General features: G+C 44.3%; 1 protein-coding gene across 4 annotated transcripts; it reads right to left on the bottom strand.

Moving 5' to 3' along the window:
• Window positions 1-495: 495 nt before the first annotated feature.
• Window positions 496-16,795, bottom strand: Rad52 (RAD52 homolog, DNA repair protein). 4 transcript variants are annotated; one of them, XM_026788311.1, is made up of 12 exons: window positions 16,473-16,795; window positions 13,736-13,829; window positions 11,902-12,003; window positions 10,330-10,423; window positions 10,088-10,155; window positions 8,632-8,750; window positions 7,913-7,988; window positions 4,297-4,496; window positions 4,008-4,156; window positions 2,822-2,902; window positions 1,996-2,220; window positions 496-1,061 (listed from the first exon to the last, which is right to left on the bottom strand). In XM_026788311.1, the coding sequence occupies exons 1-12, from the start codon at window positions 16,583-16,585 to the stop codon at window positions 1,000-1,002; spliced, it is 1,383 nt and encodes a 460-aa protein (XP_026644112.1). In that variant the 5' UTR covers window positions 16,586-16,795; the 3' UTR covers window positions 496-999. The 4 variants fall into 4 exon arrangements, with proteins under 4 accessions (XP_026644112.1, XP_005365183.2, XP_013208373.2 ...); XM_005365126.2 differs by having other exon boundaries at window positions 4,008-4,159; window positions 16,473-16,793; XM_013352919.2 differs by lacking the exon at window positions 1,996-2,220 and having other exon boundaries at window positions 4,008-4,159; window positions 16,473-16,792.
• Between the last annotated feature and the right edge of the window lie 211 nt (window positions 16,796-17,006).

Here is a 17,006-nt window from a genome sequence, read left to right as displayed (position 1 = left end):
TTTTGTTTTTTTGTTTTTTTTGTTTTTTTTTTTTTGAGACAGGGTTTCTCTGTGAAGCTGGCCTTGAACTCGGAGATTCGCCTTCTGAATGCTGAGATTAAAGGCATTCACCACTATCACCCGATTGCCATTTCTTTAAATGAGAAATTATGCAGTGGCTACCCCCATAACCCATATTTTTTCATTCAAAGGTTTCAGTCAAAAGAAAATTCTTTAAAATTCCATGTAGTATAATGAGAATTCCACCATCAATGTGAGTTTTGCCTTTGCCAATTACAGCCATGAAAGGCTTATCTACCAGTAATCTCAGTTGTCAATTCCACAATTCTGTCAATGTTTAAACACGAATTTACTCGACTCGAAATACACTAACGGAACTGGGTATGGGTGGTGGCACACAACTTTAACCCCAGAGGCCTCTGAGTTCAAGGTACGTAAGTTCCAGAACAGTGACGGCTGTTACATAGAGAAACCCTATAAAATAAAGGCAGCAACTGTTGAGATGTAGTCTTTATTATAACTTAATCATATAAAATTGAAAAAAAATTCATGTTGGCCTTCTTGCGTATACAAACCACATACAACCACAGGACATGGTAAGCGTGGAGAATGGAGACCTAAATCAGACGTGAAAGCACCCACTATACGTGTTGGTATTTCTCTAGAGGCTTCTGTTGACTTGAGTCCATGTGTGATCCTGAACCACCACCATGGCCTGATTGGTTAACACTTCGTGGAAAACAAAAGGAGAGATGAGCTAACATGTAATTTAATGAAGGTGATGATCAAGCTGGTGCTTAGATGGGCTGCATCACTAAAAGAAGGTAGCCTGAATGAATAGTACTGAGAACTCGCAGAGCCGATGGAAGGCCTTCCTCCCATCATAGCATATGACAACCTCTTTAAAGTACTCTAGTACTCTAATAAGTTCAAAAGAAAGCCTTGGGGACAATTTTATGACCAAACTTCCTGTGACCGAATCTAGTCATGACTTGAGCTTCAGGATGGATCCAGTTTCCTTTTCTTCAGGTCCTGGATCTTCATATGAGAGTCAGAGTTTCCTGTGAAAGAAAAATGTTTAAAATGCTGCAGCCTTGACTTTAAGCAGTAGCTAATCTAATCATTTCTGGATTGTATAGGCTAGCAACTCATTCAGACAATACACAGAATGAGAGTGACCACTGTTTGTCATTCTTAAGACAGTTCTCTAGATCTAGTCAGGCCTTTGCTTCCTACAAGCATGCATTTTAACATTATAAAACATTTTGATCAAAGTTCAGCAAGAGCTACTCAAATTAAAAAAAAAAACAATGTTGTAATATCGTACTAGGCTGCATTCAGAGTCATCTCAGCCTAGATGTAAAGAGTAGGTCTGGACTTGAAATCAAGAGCCAATAGCTCAAATACTCTTTACCCGCACTGCTTGCATTCCATCCAGCTTTTTCTTTTTGATAAAGATCTTAATATGTAGTCCTCACTGGCCTGATTGAACCCAGGGCCTTGCAACACACTAAGCAAGTTTAATATTGAGCTAAATACCCAGCCCACAGAACTCATCTATACTTCACTATACAGCTCAGGCTAACCTCAGACTCAATGGAAATCCTGTCTAAGCCTCCTGAGTGCTGGGATTACAGGCATGTTGCCACTGTGTACTGTTTCTCCCAACAATTATTTTCCCCAAGATTAAAAAATATATATATTTTGGTGGATGTTTTGCCTACATGTATGTCTATGCACCATTTACATGTCTGATGTCCAGAGTCCAGAAAGAGGGTGTTCAATCCCTTGGACCTAGAGTTGTAGGCAGTTGTGAGCCAATACATGTGTGCCAGGAGCTAAATCCTGGTCCTCTACAAGAATAATATGCACTGGTAACTGCTGAGCCATCTTTCCAGTCCCCCTAATTCAATTTCTTAAAATGAACTAGCTCCCTCCCTTTAGATTTTATAGAATCAAACCCAGGATTTTTGTTCTTCCAAAGATCTCTGCTACCTAGTACATGCTGGTAAGTGCTGCAAGTCTGCAGGTGCCCAGCTCCAGGTTTTTCTGGTGGCATCTGGTGGCAAAGGCTGTGTGGGACACCATCCTGAATCACCTCCTGGTGGTTGAGGGCTCGGGTGGTAGAAGTTTGGGGTGATTCTGGTCTAGACAAAGGCTTAATAATGTCCTCTAAATCTGGAGTCAGGTCCCACATTTCAGGGTTGTCTTCAGGGTTATCTACAGAGAGAACCACAGTATTACAACAGCTTCCATGTTTTGACAGGTGTGACGGTGCACATGGCAGCCAGCAGTGAGCAGGAAGGTGGACAGTTCCATGACAGACAGCCTGTCTTATGGTTAAAAAAGGAAAAAAATCAGGCTTTCAATTCCCTCTGATAAATCTGCATTTTTTTTTTTTTTGTTCCAACAAATACTCCAAGTCTTTCCTTTTGTTAGAGAACATGTATCAGATCCACTGTCAGTCAATTTGGGAACCTCTTTCTATTTTTATAAATCTTTACAGCACTAAAAGTCAGATGAGTTCCAAAGAGATGGCTAATCAGGTAAAGTCACTTGCCACCAAATCTAACAACCTGAGTTCAAGACCCAGGACCCACATGGTAGTAGGAGACAACTGACTACAAGATGAAATCTACGGGCTGAGGATGTAGCTCAATGGTAAAGCACCTGCCTAGTGTCACAAGGGCACAGGTTTAATCCCAGTACTGCACCTAACCCTCCCCCAAAACACTTGAGTTCTATATCTGCCAAAAATTACACAGCACAGTAACTTACACATACTCCTAAATGTTTACTGGTTAATTCTTAAGTGATTTACCTGGGAAGATGGCTTTCTCCCTGAGGAGTTCTGAAGCAGCAGTTATGGGGGTACTGTGTTTCGGAGGAGCTGGAAGCACTGCTATAGTGTGCACAGGAGAAAAAGGACAAGCCAGAGGTCACATTAATTTGTCAACTCCAGGATGAAGTCTATTCCCCTCTTGCACAGATATACCTGGGAGTGTTCAGGTTCCTAACTCCTTGGCCTACCTCTAACTCTGTATGTCTACTAAAGTGGGGGGAACCAGGTGTTTTCTTTGGTATTTTGTTTTTGAGAGATAGAGTCTCTCATGTAGCTCTGGCAGGTCTTAAACTCCTATACAGCCAAGATGATCTTGAATATCTGATTCTCCTAGTGTAACAGCAGTGTGCCACTACCACACCAGAACTTGGGACACCAGGCAAACATTTTACCGTCTGAGCAAAACCCCCACCCCATTTTCCTGTCAACAGCAAAGGCAGGGGGGTGGTATGAGTCTTCCAGCCCAGTGGTTCTGGGACAGAGCAGTGCATCCTGAATCCCATCCCTGCCGTTCAAGCTCCTGGCATGGCCAGAAGCCAAACTTTTAGGCTAACTCATTACTCAGGATGTGCCCAGAATGGTGATATGTTTTGGTTTTTTTTTTTTTTTCCCTACGTTAATGTTGCATTGGGTTAAGGTGAACCAGCATATAACCTGTCTCTTGTACCTTCACTACAGAGAAAAAGGGCAAACGTTCTCTGGACCAGAAAAGTACTTAATCAATGTCTGCACATCAGAAATATCTAATTCTGTGAAATCCGAGCTCAGGTTAATTTAAGCTCCTGAGTAAAGAATCTGCTAAAAGCTCCAGTTATCTTTCAGCTTCGTCTTATATTCAAAAGCCATCCAAGAGGCAAGTTTCCTAATGCAGAGACAAAGCAATTCTTTACTTGAAATTTCAAATTCCAGAAGATGGGGAGGGGCCTCATTATGTATTGCAGGCCAACTTGGAGCTCACTGATCCACCTGCCTCTGCCTCCCAAGTGGTGCAGATTATGTCAATCATGGCCGATGACCTCCCTGAAAATCCCTCGTCTTTAGAACTGGTAAGGAGCAGAGCATATTTTACCATCCTAATTCCATGGGGTCATCTGTCCTACATGGAATTCTGAGAAGCCCTAGCGAGGCACGGCCTGGAGTGAGTCACGGTCTACCCGTCACACACCCTCAGGTTCGGCTTCCACCTCTGCAGCAGGTGCCTGGCCCTGCAGGCGAGCCTCCATCCGCTGGCGGAACTGCTGCTGCAGCTGCTTCTGCCGGAGCTTCCGGAGCTTCCGCTGGTGAATGGCATCACTCTCCCCGGTGGCGGCCAGACTGCTGCAAACCAAGTTAACCACAAAGGGCCCGGCTTGAAGAAGCACACAAACCACTTGGTTTCAAAGGCAGGAGTGGAAGCAACCAAAGCCAGGCTAAAAGGGGCGGAAGAGGAAAGGGAAGGAACCTGAGTCCAATACCAGGAGCTGCTGCAGTCCTTAGCCCTCTGCAGCCTACTGTCCGAATCATGTGGGTGGCTTGGTCTGCAAGGGGAAGTTGCTTCTTGTGGTTTTGAGGGTCCCATTGCTTCATTCTGTCGGCAGCTGTTATATCTTGCCTGTTCCACAGATGGTTCAAAATCTTCTCTCTTTGTTTTAGCTAAATCCACTTCAAGAGGGAGCTAGAGAAAGAAAGGGAAAGAGGTAGAAAAACTGAATGCACCCCATACCCAGCTCCCCCCACCATCACACACATCCGCAGACATATTACTTGATGATCCTTGACCTATCTGTTCCCACACCGATGGCAAACTCCTGGGCCCAGGCAAGCCTGAGCAGCTGGGGCTGCAGATATCTGACATTTTTGTTGTTGTTGTTGTTGTTTTGTGTTTGGTTTTTTTTTTCAAAGACAGGGTTTCTCAGTAGCTATGTAAGCCCATGTAGCCAGTTCTGGAACTTACTCTGTAGTCCAGGTTGGTCTTGAACTCACAAAGATCTGCCTGCCTCTGCCTCCCAAGTGCTGGGATTAAAAGCATGCGCCACCACTGCCCAGCGACATCTGACATATTTTAGCAAGAGCAATTCATTTGTATTTTGAACTGTTCTATACCAATAATAAGTTTCAATAAAAATTAAATGCTTTTGATGAAAATAGTCTATATAGTCTAACTTGACTCTTTCCTTGGTGGCTGATCTGTCTCTGCAGTATAAGTATCCCTTTTCCTTTGCACTTTAGGAGGCAAAGGCAGCAAATAGCTGCAAGCTCAAGGCAACCTGAGCTACAGCTTGAGACACTGTCTTAGAAAAAAGGAAAGAGAACTGGAAGGAAGACAGAGGGAGAGGGGAAGGAAAAGAAAACAGAGTCCTTCAGATTCACAAAGACAAAGAATACAAAGTTCTCAAAAAAAAAAAAAAAAAAAAAACCGCTGGCATACACAGAAAAATGTCACTGTAATGCTCCTACACAGAATTTAAAGAGCAAAGCAATAAAAGAAAATTTTTAATTAAAAAAAAAAACTGCACACACCTTTAATCCTAAGTACTCAGGAGGCAGAGGAAGGCGAATCTCTGTGAGTTTGAGGCCAGCCTGGTCTACAAGAACTAGTTCCAGGACAGGCTCCAAAGCTACAAACCCTATCTCAAAAAACAAAAACAAAAAAAACCTGCCAGATATGGTGGGGTACACCCTTAATCCCAGCACTTGGGATGCAGAGGCGGGCAGCTCTGAGTTCCAGACCAGCCTCAGCTATACCCTAAGACCCTGGGTCAACAAAACTCAAGCCAACAGCAATGAATATATCATATATAAAGTAGTGTTATTATCAACTGGAGTTAAACTGATGCCATTTTAAAGCAACTATTAACACTAACATGATTTATGCAACTGCATGGAAACTACAAGGAAATTATCTAAGAATGTACACAATGCAAATATGAAGAATCAAATCAGCCACACAAAAAATTCAAAACAAAGGAAGGCAAAGGTCCAAGAACAATAAAAAAACAAAACCTGTAAGATATGCGGAAAATCAGAAAAATGGAAATAATAACTATCCTATCGGTAACTTTTAAATGGATTACAAAAACTGTATCCAACTACACTGTCACCTATAAGGACCTGAGTTTGATATTCAGCACCCATATAAAAGCTGGGTGGGATAACAAATGACTATAATACCAACCCTGAAGGACCTCTTGAGCTCAATGGCCAACCAGTGTATCCTAACTGCTGAGCTTCAGGTCAGTGAGAGACCCTGTCTCAAATATAAGGCAGAGCAACTGAGAAAGACAGCTAACGTCTTACCTCTAGCCTCCACAGGCAAATGCATACATACACATGAACACGAACTTCACATGGGAGAGGAGTCAGTGAATACTGCTGAGAACCCTAGGTCTCCCCAGACCAAAGGATGAGGTTGGTAAATGTCTATACTTTTCAGAAGAATCAGCTCAACACAAACTAAGTCCTAAGTTAGGACTCCAAACTCTTAGGGAAAAAAACAGCACTGGATATGGTGATGATCTCTTAATAAGACACCAAAAGTGGGGCTCAAGAGATGGTTCAGTGGTTAAGAGCACTCAGGACCCAGGTTCAACCCCCAGCAACTACTCAGCAAACACTTGGCAGCTTGCAGCTGTCTGTAAGTCCAATTCCAACAGATGCAATGCCTTCATACAAAACTGCAATGCACATGAAATAAATATAAATAATTAAAAAAAGACCTAATAGCATTGGGCAGTGGTGGTGCCAGCCTTTAATCCCAGCACTTAGGAGGCAGAAGGAGGTGGCTTAGAGTTTGAGAACAACCTGGTCTACAGAGCAAATTCCAGGACAGCCAGGGCTGCTCAAAATAACAAAAAAATAAACCAAAATAAATCAAAAAATAAAATAAAACAAAATAAAAATAACCTTACAACATATATGGAATGAGAGAAAACATTTGTATATCTTATTAAGAGATAAAGTATTTAATGCTGAGAATATTTAAAGAGCTACCATCACTCAACAGCAAAAATACCGAATAACCCATTAAAAATCGCAATGGAAGCCGGGCGGTGGTGGCTTACGCCTTTAATCCCAGCACTCAGGAGGCAGAGGCAGGCGGATCTCTGTGAGTTCGAAACCAGCCTGGTCTACAGAGCTAGTTCCAGGACAGGCTCCAAAGCCACAGAGAAACCCTGTCTCGAAAAACCAAAAAAAAAAAAAAAAAAAAAAAAAGGCAATGGACTTCAATCTCTCAAAAGACGATTCCCAAATGGCCAACAAGCTTTTGAAACACAACAATGCTGCTGACATGAGGGACACATGAAGCAAAGACTCTAATAAGGCAATAGAAGAGTAAGGTCATGGAGAGAACGGACTGTACAGTATGTACTGTATCAGGATGGAGATTTCTCAAAAGAAACAAAATAAGAGACACATGACCCGGCACTCACACTTGTAGGTACCTATCACAAAACTGAAGACAGCGCTTCTATGGAAATTTACACATCTCTGTTCATAGCAGCAATACAACAGTCAAGAGGTAGATAGATAGACAACCACAGTGTATGTTCTCAGGACTGGCATACACACACACAAACACACACACACACACATGAGGAAAAGAGGAAAGTCTTGTCAGAAGCCAAATGACACTCCACTGGTTCCTGTGATAAAAGGATGGGGCAGCACCTGACAAAGCTCTCAAAGAGACCAAATCTGCCCCAATTACTGCAACTCTAGCCACATCTACCACACAGCACTCCTGAGGCTGGTACTAAGATCCATAGATAGGCAGTGACAGACAGAATGGAGGTACGCACCTCACAGCACCTCCCAGCCACCAGAGCTCAGAGCAGAAAGACAGCTAGTGTGAACACGCATAGGAACAGCAGTAGTGGGAGAAGACCCTGCATGGCTCTCTCTTCATGAGGGGCATTGTAAACCTGGCCAGGTCACATCTGCTATTCACCTTCTGATCTGAAATAACCATTCTAGATGCTGCCAAACGCCGAGTCCTCCCTTCTCCTTCCTGCTGCTACACTCAAGGACATACTGGAGCAGTTGATGCTGTGATAGCAAGCGCCCGCACCCCACTCCTCGCTGTTCACATACCTGTCGTGGAAGCTTATTTAGTGACCTCAGGTAGTCTTTGTCCAGAATGCAGTTTCCAAGTGCATTCCCAAAACTCCTACAATGACAAAAAGCCAGACAGTTCAGTTACATCTCAGAGTTACAAGACTACAAAGCTGCAACACAGGAGAGGAAATGGGCCCTAGTTGAGTGAGACACAATGGACCATGTCACATTCCTGCAGTACACTAGCTTCTGAGAGCAGAGCAGTGACCTGACACAGATTTCCAAAGGGACATTGAGTGCTATGAAGCCCCGCACACAACCCACCTGCTAAAGGCCAGGCCTCTAGGGAGTGGGGCAGAACTGATGGGATCTTAGGAGCTGGGGGCCAGTGAGAGATGTTAGGTCACTGAAGATTTGCCCTCTGGGAGTACAGATCACGGGGTTTGTTTTCTGGGTTTTTTTGTTTGTTTTTTAACCTCTCCACCCCAGACCCACAACAATATGGCAAATCAATCCTGAACTGAGGCAAACTAAATTTTGAGTCAGTGTATTCGGAAGGAAGGAACCAGCACTGCAGACAGTGTAGTCAGATTCAGCCCTGCAACCACGGGAAAGTACAGAAGCAAGCAAGGAAAGACAGCATCAGGACAGAATGAGACTTATCTTCTCACGTTATTAGATCTCTGTCCCAAGGAAACGTGCCACTTCTGAAAGATGAGCTGACATGAGGTGGCTGGAGCCCAACTCCTTCTTACCTGAGTGCCCGCTTCAGCCCGTCAGTCACAGCCTCCTTCCTAGCCTTCTCCAGTGACAAAGCCTTTGACCTGAGGCCCTCACTAACTCCATAACCCACGTCCTCATGATAGGACCCGTCCTGAGGTAGAAAGGGACATTGTTAGAGCTCTAATATGGGAGCTATGGTCCTCTTCCCTGAGCAACAGCACTCAAAAAAACAAAAACACCAATACACTACCACCCCCACCACCCCCAGGCTGTGGCTCCAGGACCCTACTGAAGAGACAACAGCACCGAGCTTAAACTATCCATTTCTAGCCGGCGGTGGTGATGCATGCCTTTAATCCCAGCACTCGGGAGGCAGAGGCAGGTGGATCTCTGTGAGTTCGAGGCCAGCCTGGTCTACAAGAGCTAGTTTCAGAAAGGCTCCAAAGCTACAGAGTAATCCTGTCTCGAATATATATATATATATATATCAATTTCTAGAAGTGTTGTCTGGAACAGATCTGCCTGGAAACATGCTTGTGGTCAGTGCCAAGTCTTTAAAGCTGTGAGGTCAATAGAAATTGACCAAAAACAACAGTTTAGTTTAACAGTTTCTCTCTCTCTCTCTCTCTCTCTCTCTCTCTCTCTCTCTCTCTCTCTCTATATATATATATATATATATATATATATATATATATATATATTTTAGAAATACAATAGAGTTATAAATGGAATTTCCAGTCATAAATATATTAGAACAATGACATTTCTGATAAGAATGCAGCTTAGCAGGACAGCACAATCCTGTAACTCAGGAACTGTAACTGTAAACCGCCAGTTTCGGCATAACCTAGGCTCTATGTACTGAGACTTTATTGAAGCTGGTGGGAGCACATGCGTGTCATTTCAGTCCACAGGAGGCAGAGAAAGAAGCCTGAGCCTCAGGTACCCAGGATCTGCATGGTGAAATGTCTCAACCTTCCTTGTGTTGTGGGGACTCCCCACCATAATAGCATTTGTTGCTACTTCATATCTGTAATTTTGCTACTGTTATGAATCATAACGCAAATATCTGATATGCAGCTGTCTTAGGTGATCTCTGTGAAAGGGTCGTTTGACCCCCCCATAGGTTGAGAACCGCTGATCTAAACTGAAGTAAGGGCTATGGGACACAGCACTGCTTCAAATAAATGATAGAATTTAATCCCCTGTGGTACTTAGGTTGTTACATTATAAAAAGATTTTCCACTGTTAAGTTACACACTTACACACACACATACACACACACTCCTTTTATATTTATGTGGTCAAACTTTTGTGCATCAACGTAAGATGAGTTGAGACACAACACATCCTGTCAACACTCTCTTGAAGGCAGGCGCACAGGACATTTGAATACTGCCATCCTAGGCACCCTGGTTAAGACACACCCTCCCTGCTCACTCTGTCCACTCAGTCCTCCCAGGCAGCAGTGGCACCCCACCCCCTCACCTTTAACTGCACCCTTACAAATGCACAGACTCCCACGTAGAATTTGCCATTGTTGAGGTCAACAAAATCTAGGAATGGGAAAGAGAACCAGTTGGAAAGACACTGTTCCCTGCACCTAGTTACTTTCCTTGGCTGGCAACCAACCCACCTACCCAAACCCTGACACACTAAACTCTCTAAGCAGGGGAAAACCAGCTATGAAATAATGAGCATAAAGCAGTCAGCACACGCAGGGAACATACCCACATTCTGCTGGGTGATGGAGTGTGCCCAGCCATTGTAACCAAACATCTCATTGGCAAGGTTAATCACCCGATGACCTTCAATGTAACACACCTAGAAAATACATTTTTAAGAAAAAGCTATTAAAATGTCCTTGATGTTGGTATTTTTAAGTGTCAATTAAAATTCATTTATTCCTCGTAAGTTTTTGGCAAAACTTCCTTTCCACAGGAAATCTCAATGCAAGTATTTCAGAGACTTTTGGAAAAATTAAACTAGAATTATCAGTCAATCTCTGGGAAGGGACCAGCCTCAGAAACTTCAGGCTGACCTATGGCACAGCTTCCGGAGGACCAAATCCACACACAGAGCTTCAGCATGAGCAGCTCTGGGGCAGCATAAGCTTTCCAGCAGGAGGCCAGGACACCGTCCTTCAGCAACAGAAGAAGATTGTTAAAACTGGAAGCAAGGTTTGGTGTGCTGGCTTGTTGTGGGATGTTACTTTCACTATGTATAGATGTGCTACATTTGTTTAATTACATAAAGATGTGCTGCTGTTTCACCTTGCCTGCCTTAGGCACCTGACTGGCCTAATAAAAAGCTGAATAGACAGAGGAGGCAGAGGAGGGACAGGTGGGGCTGGTGGGCAGAAAGAATAAACAGGAGAAGGAATCTTGGCTTGAGAGGAGAGAGGACAAGGGAAAAAGAGAGGAACACATCTGGGCCCAGAAGGCAGACAGACAGCTGCCAGACAGACAGACATGGACTAGGACATATAGAAAGAAAAAAAAAAAAGTAGCTGGGCGATGGTGGCGCACGCGTTTAATCCCAGTACTCGGTAGGCAGAGGCAGAGGCAGAGGCAGAGGCAGAGGCAGAGGCAGAGGCAGGCAGATCTCTGTGAGTTTGTAGCCTGGTCTACAGAGCTAGTTCCAGGACAGGCTCCAAAGCCACAGAGAAATCCTGTTTCAAAAAAAAAGAAAAAAAAGTAAAAAGTCTGAGGCAAAACAAAGATGAAGAGAAACATGTTAAAATAAGTTATAAGAGCTAGTGAGAGAAGATAAGGCTGAAAATTAACAGCTAATAATAATTCCTCATGTCATGACTGGGAGCTGGATGGCAGCCCCAAAGAAAGTATGCTACAGTTGCACAGGCCTTTAAACCCAGCACTTGGGAGGCAGAGGCAGGAGGATCTCTCCAAGTTCAAAACCTGGTCTATAAAGTGAGTTCCAGGACAGCCAGGACTATACAGAGAAACATTGTCTGGAAAAACCGGAAGGAAGGAAGGAAGGAAGGAAGGAAGGAAGGAAGGAAGGAAGGAAGGAAGGAAGGAAATGGTATGGAATGAAATTAAAAGCAAGTAGTAAAGAGAACATTTAAAGATGATATAAAAATCTCAACATGGAATTTACAGCAACCTCAAGACAGTGTTTGGGCCACTACAAATGACAAAGAAGTCTGAAACCCACTCCTTCCAGAGGTACGAAGTCTCCAGTAATAGGGAACAAGAGCCTCTCAATCTGTGGAATCTAGTAAAAGCAATAGGCAGAATTTCTCTATCAACTGCTCGATATGTGCCCAAGACTCAACTTACCTTCTGGCCTCCTCCAGCCATGCGGCTGCTGATATACTCTGGGCCCAGCCTCTGCCTCAGAGCCCTCTGGATGGCCTGGTATTCTTCGGCTGTGTACTGGCTCTACAATCCAGAAGGGGAAATCTCCCTGAGTTTCCTGACACAGCTCCTCTTCCCCTCTTGAGAACTGAGAAGAGCTAATTGTAGATTAGAGCACCCACCTAGCACAGGAGGCTCTAGGTTCCACCCTCAGCCCAGGGAAAAGTACTGGACATATCATACATACATGTATCAAAGCATCAAATGGTAGCCTATAAAAAAGCCTAACTTTATGCACGCATTACACATTGCTTTAAGTCAGGTAGTGGTGGTGCACACCTTTAATCCCAGCACTGAGGAGGAAAAGTCAGACGGAGCTCTGTGAGTTTGAGGCCAGCCTGATCTACAGAGCAAGTTCCAGGACAGCCAGGGCTACACAAAGAAACCTTGTCTCCAAAAACTGGAAAAAAAAAATGTAAACAGGTCGTGGTGGCATACCCTTTTAATCCCAGTACTTGGGAGGCAGAGGCAAGTGAATCTCTGTGAGTTTGAGATCAGCCTGTCTACATAGTGAGTTCTAAGACAGCTACGGCTCTGTAGAGAGGCCCTGTCTCGAAAAACAAAAACAAAAAAATTAATACAAAAATGTTGCTTTTAACATAGTATCGCCGCTATCCTTCTTAAACTTTCTCAAGCTAGGTTAGGTTTTGATTTTTTTGCTTTGTGGAGCTAGGAACAGACCCCAAGGTCTCCCACAGGCTAAGCAAGCTCTCTCACTGAGGGGGCTCCAATCCTCTAAAGCAGAGCTAGGAAACCCAACTTACCACCTCAGAGCCCAAACCTCACTCCACAGGCAAGGCAAAAGGAGTAAAGCTCTTATAATACCCACTTCCACAATTCCCATCTCTCAGCGAAACAACTATATCATGGTTGATCTTTGGGGTTTATTCCCTTGTCTTGTTTAAATTAGGTAAGTCCTAACAATTCTTTGATAAAGACAGAATTTGGATAGACAAAACAAGAATCTTTCACACAATTTCTTTTCTGTTGTTGTTGTTGTTTGGTTTTGGAGACAGGGTTTCTCTGTAGCTTTGGAGCCTATCCTGGAACTAGCTCTTGTAAACCAGGCTGGCTTCAAACTCACAGAGATCCACCTGCCTCTGCACCTGAGTGCTGGGATTAGAGGCGTGCGCCACCATGGCCCAGTTCATGCACAATTTCTACACACAGAGAAGCATCCCATACACGTACCATACTCTATCTACATTATACATTCAAATAGGGTAAAATTTTATGACACATGAACACAAAAATTTACACCTAAATGTAATCCCTTGTACTACAAGTTTTTAAACGTTTTATTACATTTCTCAAATGTATTTATTTTGCATATGTATACGTAAGTACACAGTAGCACAGTGTGAGCATGAACTCAGAGGACAACTAGCAGGAGTCAGTTCTTCCTCTACCATGCAGATCCCAAGGACAGATCTCAGGTCATCAGGCTTAGCAGCAGGGGCCATCAGCTGAGCCACCTCACTGGCCCTACTATTAGACTTTACTGCAAAGCTCACAAGTAGACTAAGTCACTAGAAGACCTTGGGACAAAATGACAAAATATAGCACCATACTGGGGGTACAATAGCTCAGTGGTAGAGCTCTAAATTCAATCCTCAGTGCTGCAAACCAAAACAGCAAAGCCCCTAAAACACTGCATCAAAGGAGAAGGGAGTCCAGAAAAACTCACACGCAGGAGGACAGTATCACTTCATCCTAACTCTCCTCACTTAGACTTCAGAATGAAGCAGCTAGTTACCTGCCCAAAGCACAACACAGACTTCCCACCAGCAAAGGGAGAATGGTTTTCACAACCTCCGTGGACCGCTTCCTCAGCTCCAGCCATGTTGACTCTGTTTAAATAAAGCAGAATTGGGGAGAGGATTAGGCGACAGATTCAGAGGAGAAGCAAAGATAAGAGCTTCCTGTGTTCTGTTACACATCTGGGTTTTGGCTGGCTAGTTTTTGTTTGTTTTATTTTAATGTAAATATTGTAAATTGTTATTGTTTTCTTTCTTAGCTGGTACTATGAAACAGACTTTGATTTCTGTATGCTGATTATATATTTTGTGGTGTTCTGAAATCATTTATCACATCTTCAAGAATATTCTGGTATAGTCTTTGTGGTGTTTTAAGTATAGGTTGTTGGCATCTGCAAATAGAAACATCTGGGCTAGAGAGATGGCTCAGGGGTTAAGAGCACTGACTGCTCTTCCAGAGGTCCTGTGTTCAATTCCCAGCACCCATATGGAAGCTCACAACTGTCTGTAACTCCAGCTCCATGGGACCCAATGCTCATGGCAAAACACCGATGCACATAAAATAAAATTAAAAAAAAAAAAGAAAAAGAAAAAAGCCCCCAGTTGGTTGACATTACCAAACTGGGTTCAAAACAAACAAACAAACAAACAAAACATTAATATAAAGCTCAAAAAAAAATAGAGGAAAAAGCAAGAGCCTCTATCCCAAATCAAATAAAGCACTTACTTAGGGGACAATGTCTCTCAGGGGTCAGGTAGGATCTGCCAAGACACAGATAAACCTAGCTATTCTTCCAGTTAACACATGTACTATTGTGGGCTAGAAAAGGTAAATGCTTACATGGAAAACATATGGTGTTATATCAGTATTACGATGTTATCAGTATTACAGAATTCTTTGTTTGTTTTTTTTTTTTTTTTTTTTTTTTTTTTTTTGGTTTTTCGAGACAGGGTCAGAATTCTTGCTATGGATAATCTTACATAATTATATAATTTCCTCTTCCTCACCTCCAATACCTCCCATAAGTCCCCCACCCACAAACTTCATGGCTTTCTTCCTTTTACATACATAACAAACATACATACATGAATAAATATATAAACACAAGCCTACTGAGTCTGTTTATGGGGCATGTATGTCTATGATTTCAGGGCTGATCACTTGGTACTGGATAATCACTTGGTACTTTCTGGGAAAGACTTCTCCCTCCTTCAACAGTCAATTGCCTATAGCTCTTCATCTAGAGGTGGAGCCCTGTGAGAGCTTCCCCCATCCAAGTTGGCATGTCAATTGGTCCTGTAGCTGCCCATGTTTTAGTAAGGCAGCAATACTGAGATGTCACATAGTGTAATGTCCTTGTCATGTAAAAGACACTGTTACAGCAGACTTCCTTGTCTTCTGGTCCTTACGATCTTTCCGACTCTTCTTAGATGTTCTCTATGGGAGATGTTCTAATAGTTCAAATCTTTTTTTTTTTTTTTTTGAGACAGGGTTTCTCTATGTAACAGTCCTAGCTGTCCTGAAACTCACGCTGTAGACCAAGCTGGCCTTGAACTCACAGAGATCCACCTGCCTCTGCCTCCCGAGGGCTGGGATTAAAGGTGTGCACCACCACCGCCCAGCTAAATTCAAATCTTTTTAAAATCAATTTTAATTCTGTACCTATGTGTCTGTGTGGGTATGTGAATGAGTGAAGGTGCCCATGGAGGCCAGAAGCATCAGATCCCCTGGAGCTGGGGCTAAAAGTGGCTGTAGGCACCTGATGATGAGCATTGGGAACCCAAGCCAGTTCTCCCCAAGAGCAGAAACCACTGAACCAGCCAGCCAGGCCCAGGCCAATGATATAGCTTAAGTGTTCAACATCCTTAGCCACCAAAGAAAGGTAAACTAAAACTACTGAGATTCCATCTCATTCCAGTCAGGATGGCTGTCCACAAGAAAACAGTAATTGGCTAGGAGGGAGGACTTGGTGGGAATATAAATTAGTGCAACCAATTCAGAAACTAGTGTTGAGCATATCTCAAAGAACTAAGCTAGTTCTTTACCTCATGACCCAGCTAACCCTCTCGTACGCATATGCCCAAAGGACTCTAGATCCAACTACAGATGCCCGTACATCTGTGTGTACGCTGCTACATCCACAAGAGCAAGGAAGTGGAATCAACCGATGGACCGTGAAAGCGGAATACACACTGGTTCAACTGCAACAGACCCTACACGCTCATTTTTTAAAGCTCCGTATCATTTCACACCAGCGAAACAGGCAAGTTCACAGATGCAAAGCAGAAGGGATGCTGGGAGTTGGAAAACGGGAGGAGAGTTAACTAGGACTTCAGGATTTACTTAGGAGTGATGAAAATGGTGTGAAATTCAATAATGCTAGGGGTTGTGGAACCCAGAAAACGTACTAGCAACCACAGAACTGTGCCCCTTCAAGAAGTGAAGTCAGTGTATTACTGCACACCTCATTTTTCAAAGTCCAGAAAGACGGACTATGCGGCTACCCTGAATGTCAAATTCCCTAAGTCCACCGGTTCTTCCCAACTTCACCCAGCGACCGACAGTGACCGCCACCGTCTCCAGGCTGCCCTCCCAAGGCCAGCACCCCGACCCGGCCGGCGCCTCCTCTTGCACCGGCGGAGCCCGCAGGGAGGACAAGCTCAGCCGCCGCCGAGGACGTCCAGTCGGCAGGGCCCCACGCCTCGCCACCCCGCCGGAAACACCCACTCACGCGCCTCGGAACGCGGGGCACGCAGGAGCTCGGTCCCGGCACCGTGAGGCCGAAGGGGGCCAAGCAGGAGAGACGGAGGAGCAGGCTCAGAGCACGCCGGGAAGGAGGTCCGCACATACCCTAAGGAAGCGCCGTAAGTCAAGTCACGAGGCGACCCTAGCCGCAAAGCAATCTGTCGCAAATCATGACGCACGGGCGCTCGATGCCAAGGAGGGATCGGCGTCAGGAGCCACTAGCTCCGATTTTGCTACCGCCAAGCATTGGGCCGCCTTCCTCCTGCCAGGGTCGGCCTGAGGTCCTTGTCCTCGAACTCACAGAGATCCACCTGTTTCTGCCTCCCGAGTGCTGGGATTAAAGGCGTGCACCACCAACGCCCGGCTCACCACCAGGGTATTTACACAGGACAATGGCACCCGCTGCAAGAAGAACTCAGCGGTTTCTGGAATGAGTAGACTGCTCAACTTGCCCATCCCTTCAATTAAGAGAAAAGCATCTTTCGCCAGGCCTTGGTGGCCCTTAAATCCCAGCCCTTAGGGAG

Source organism: Microtus ochrogaster, unplaced genomic scaffold, assembly GCF_000317375.1.
Source record: "Microtus ochrogaster isolate Prairie Vole_2 unplaced genomic scaffold, MicOch1.0 UNK1, whole genome shotgun sequence".
Lineage (NCBI taxonomy): Eukaryota > Metazoa > Chordata > Mammalia > Rodentia > Cricetidae > Microtus > Microtus ochrogaster.
The sequence above is the reverse complement of the archived record's forward strand: the minus strand, read 5'-3'. Positions and strand labels throughout refer to the sequence as shown.

Excerpts from the sequence above, each read along its gene's own strand:
- Rad52 (XM_005365126.2), bottom strand. The coding sequence starts at position 16,585 with ATGTGCGGACCTCCTTCCCGGCGTGCTCTGAGCCTGCTCCTCCGTCTC. Across the intron at positions 2,903-4,007 it reads GGTGGAAGCCGAACCTGAGG|CAGTGCTTCCAGCTCCTCCG; the intron begins GTGTGTGACGGG and ends TGCACACTATAG. Across the intron at positions 2,221-2,821 it reads GGAGAAAGCCATCTTCCCAG|ATAACCCTGAAGACAACCCT; the intron begins GTAAATCACTTA and ends TTCTCTCTGTAG.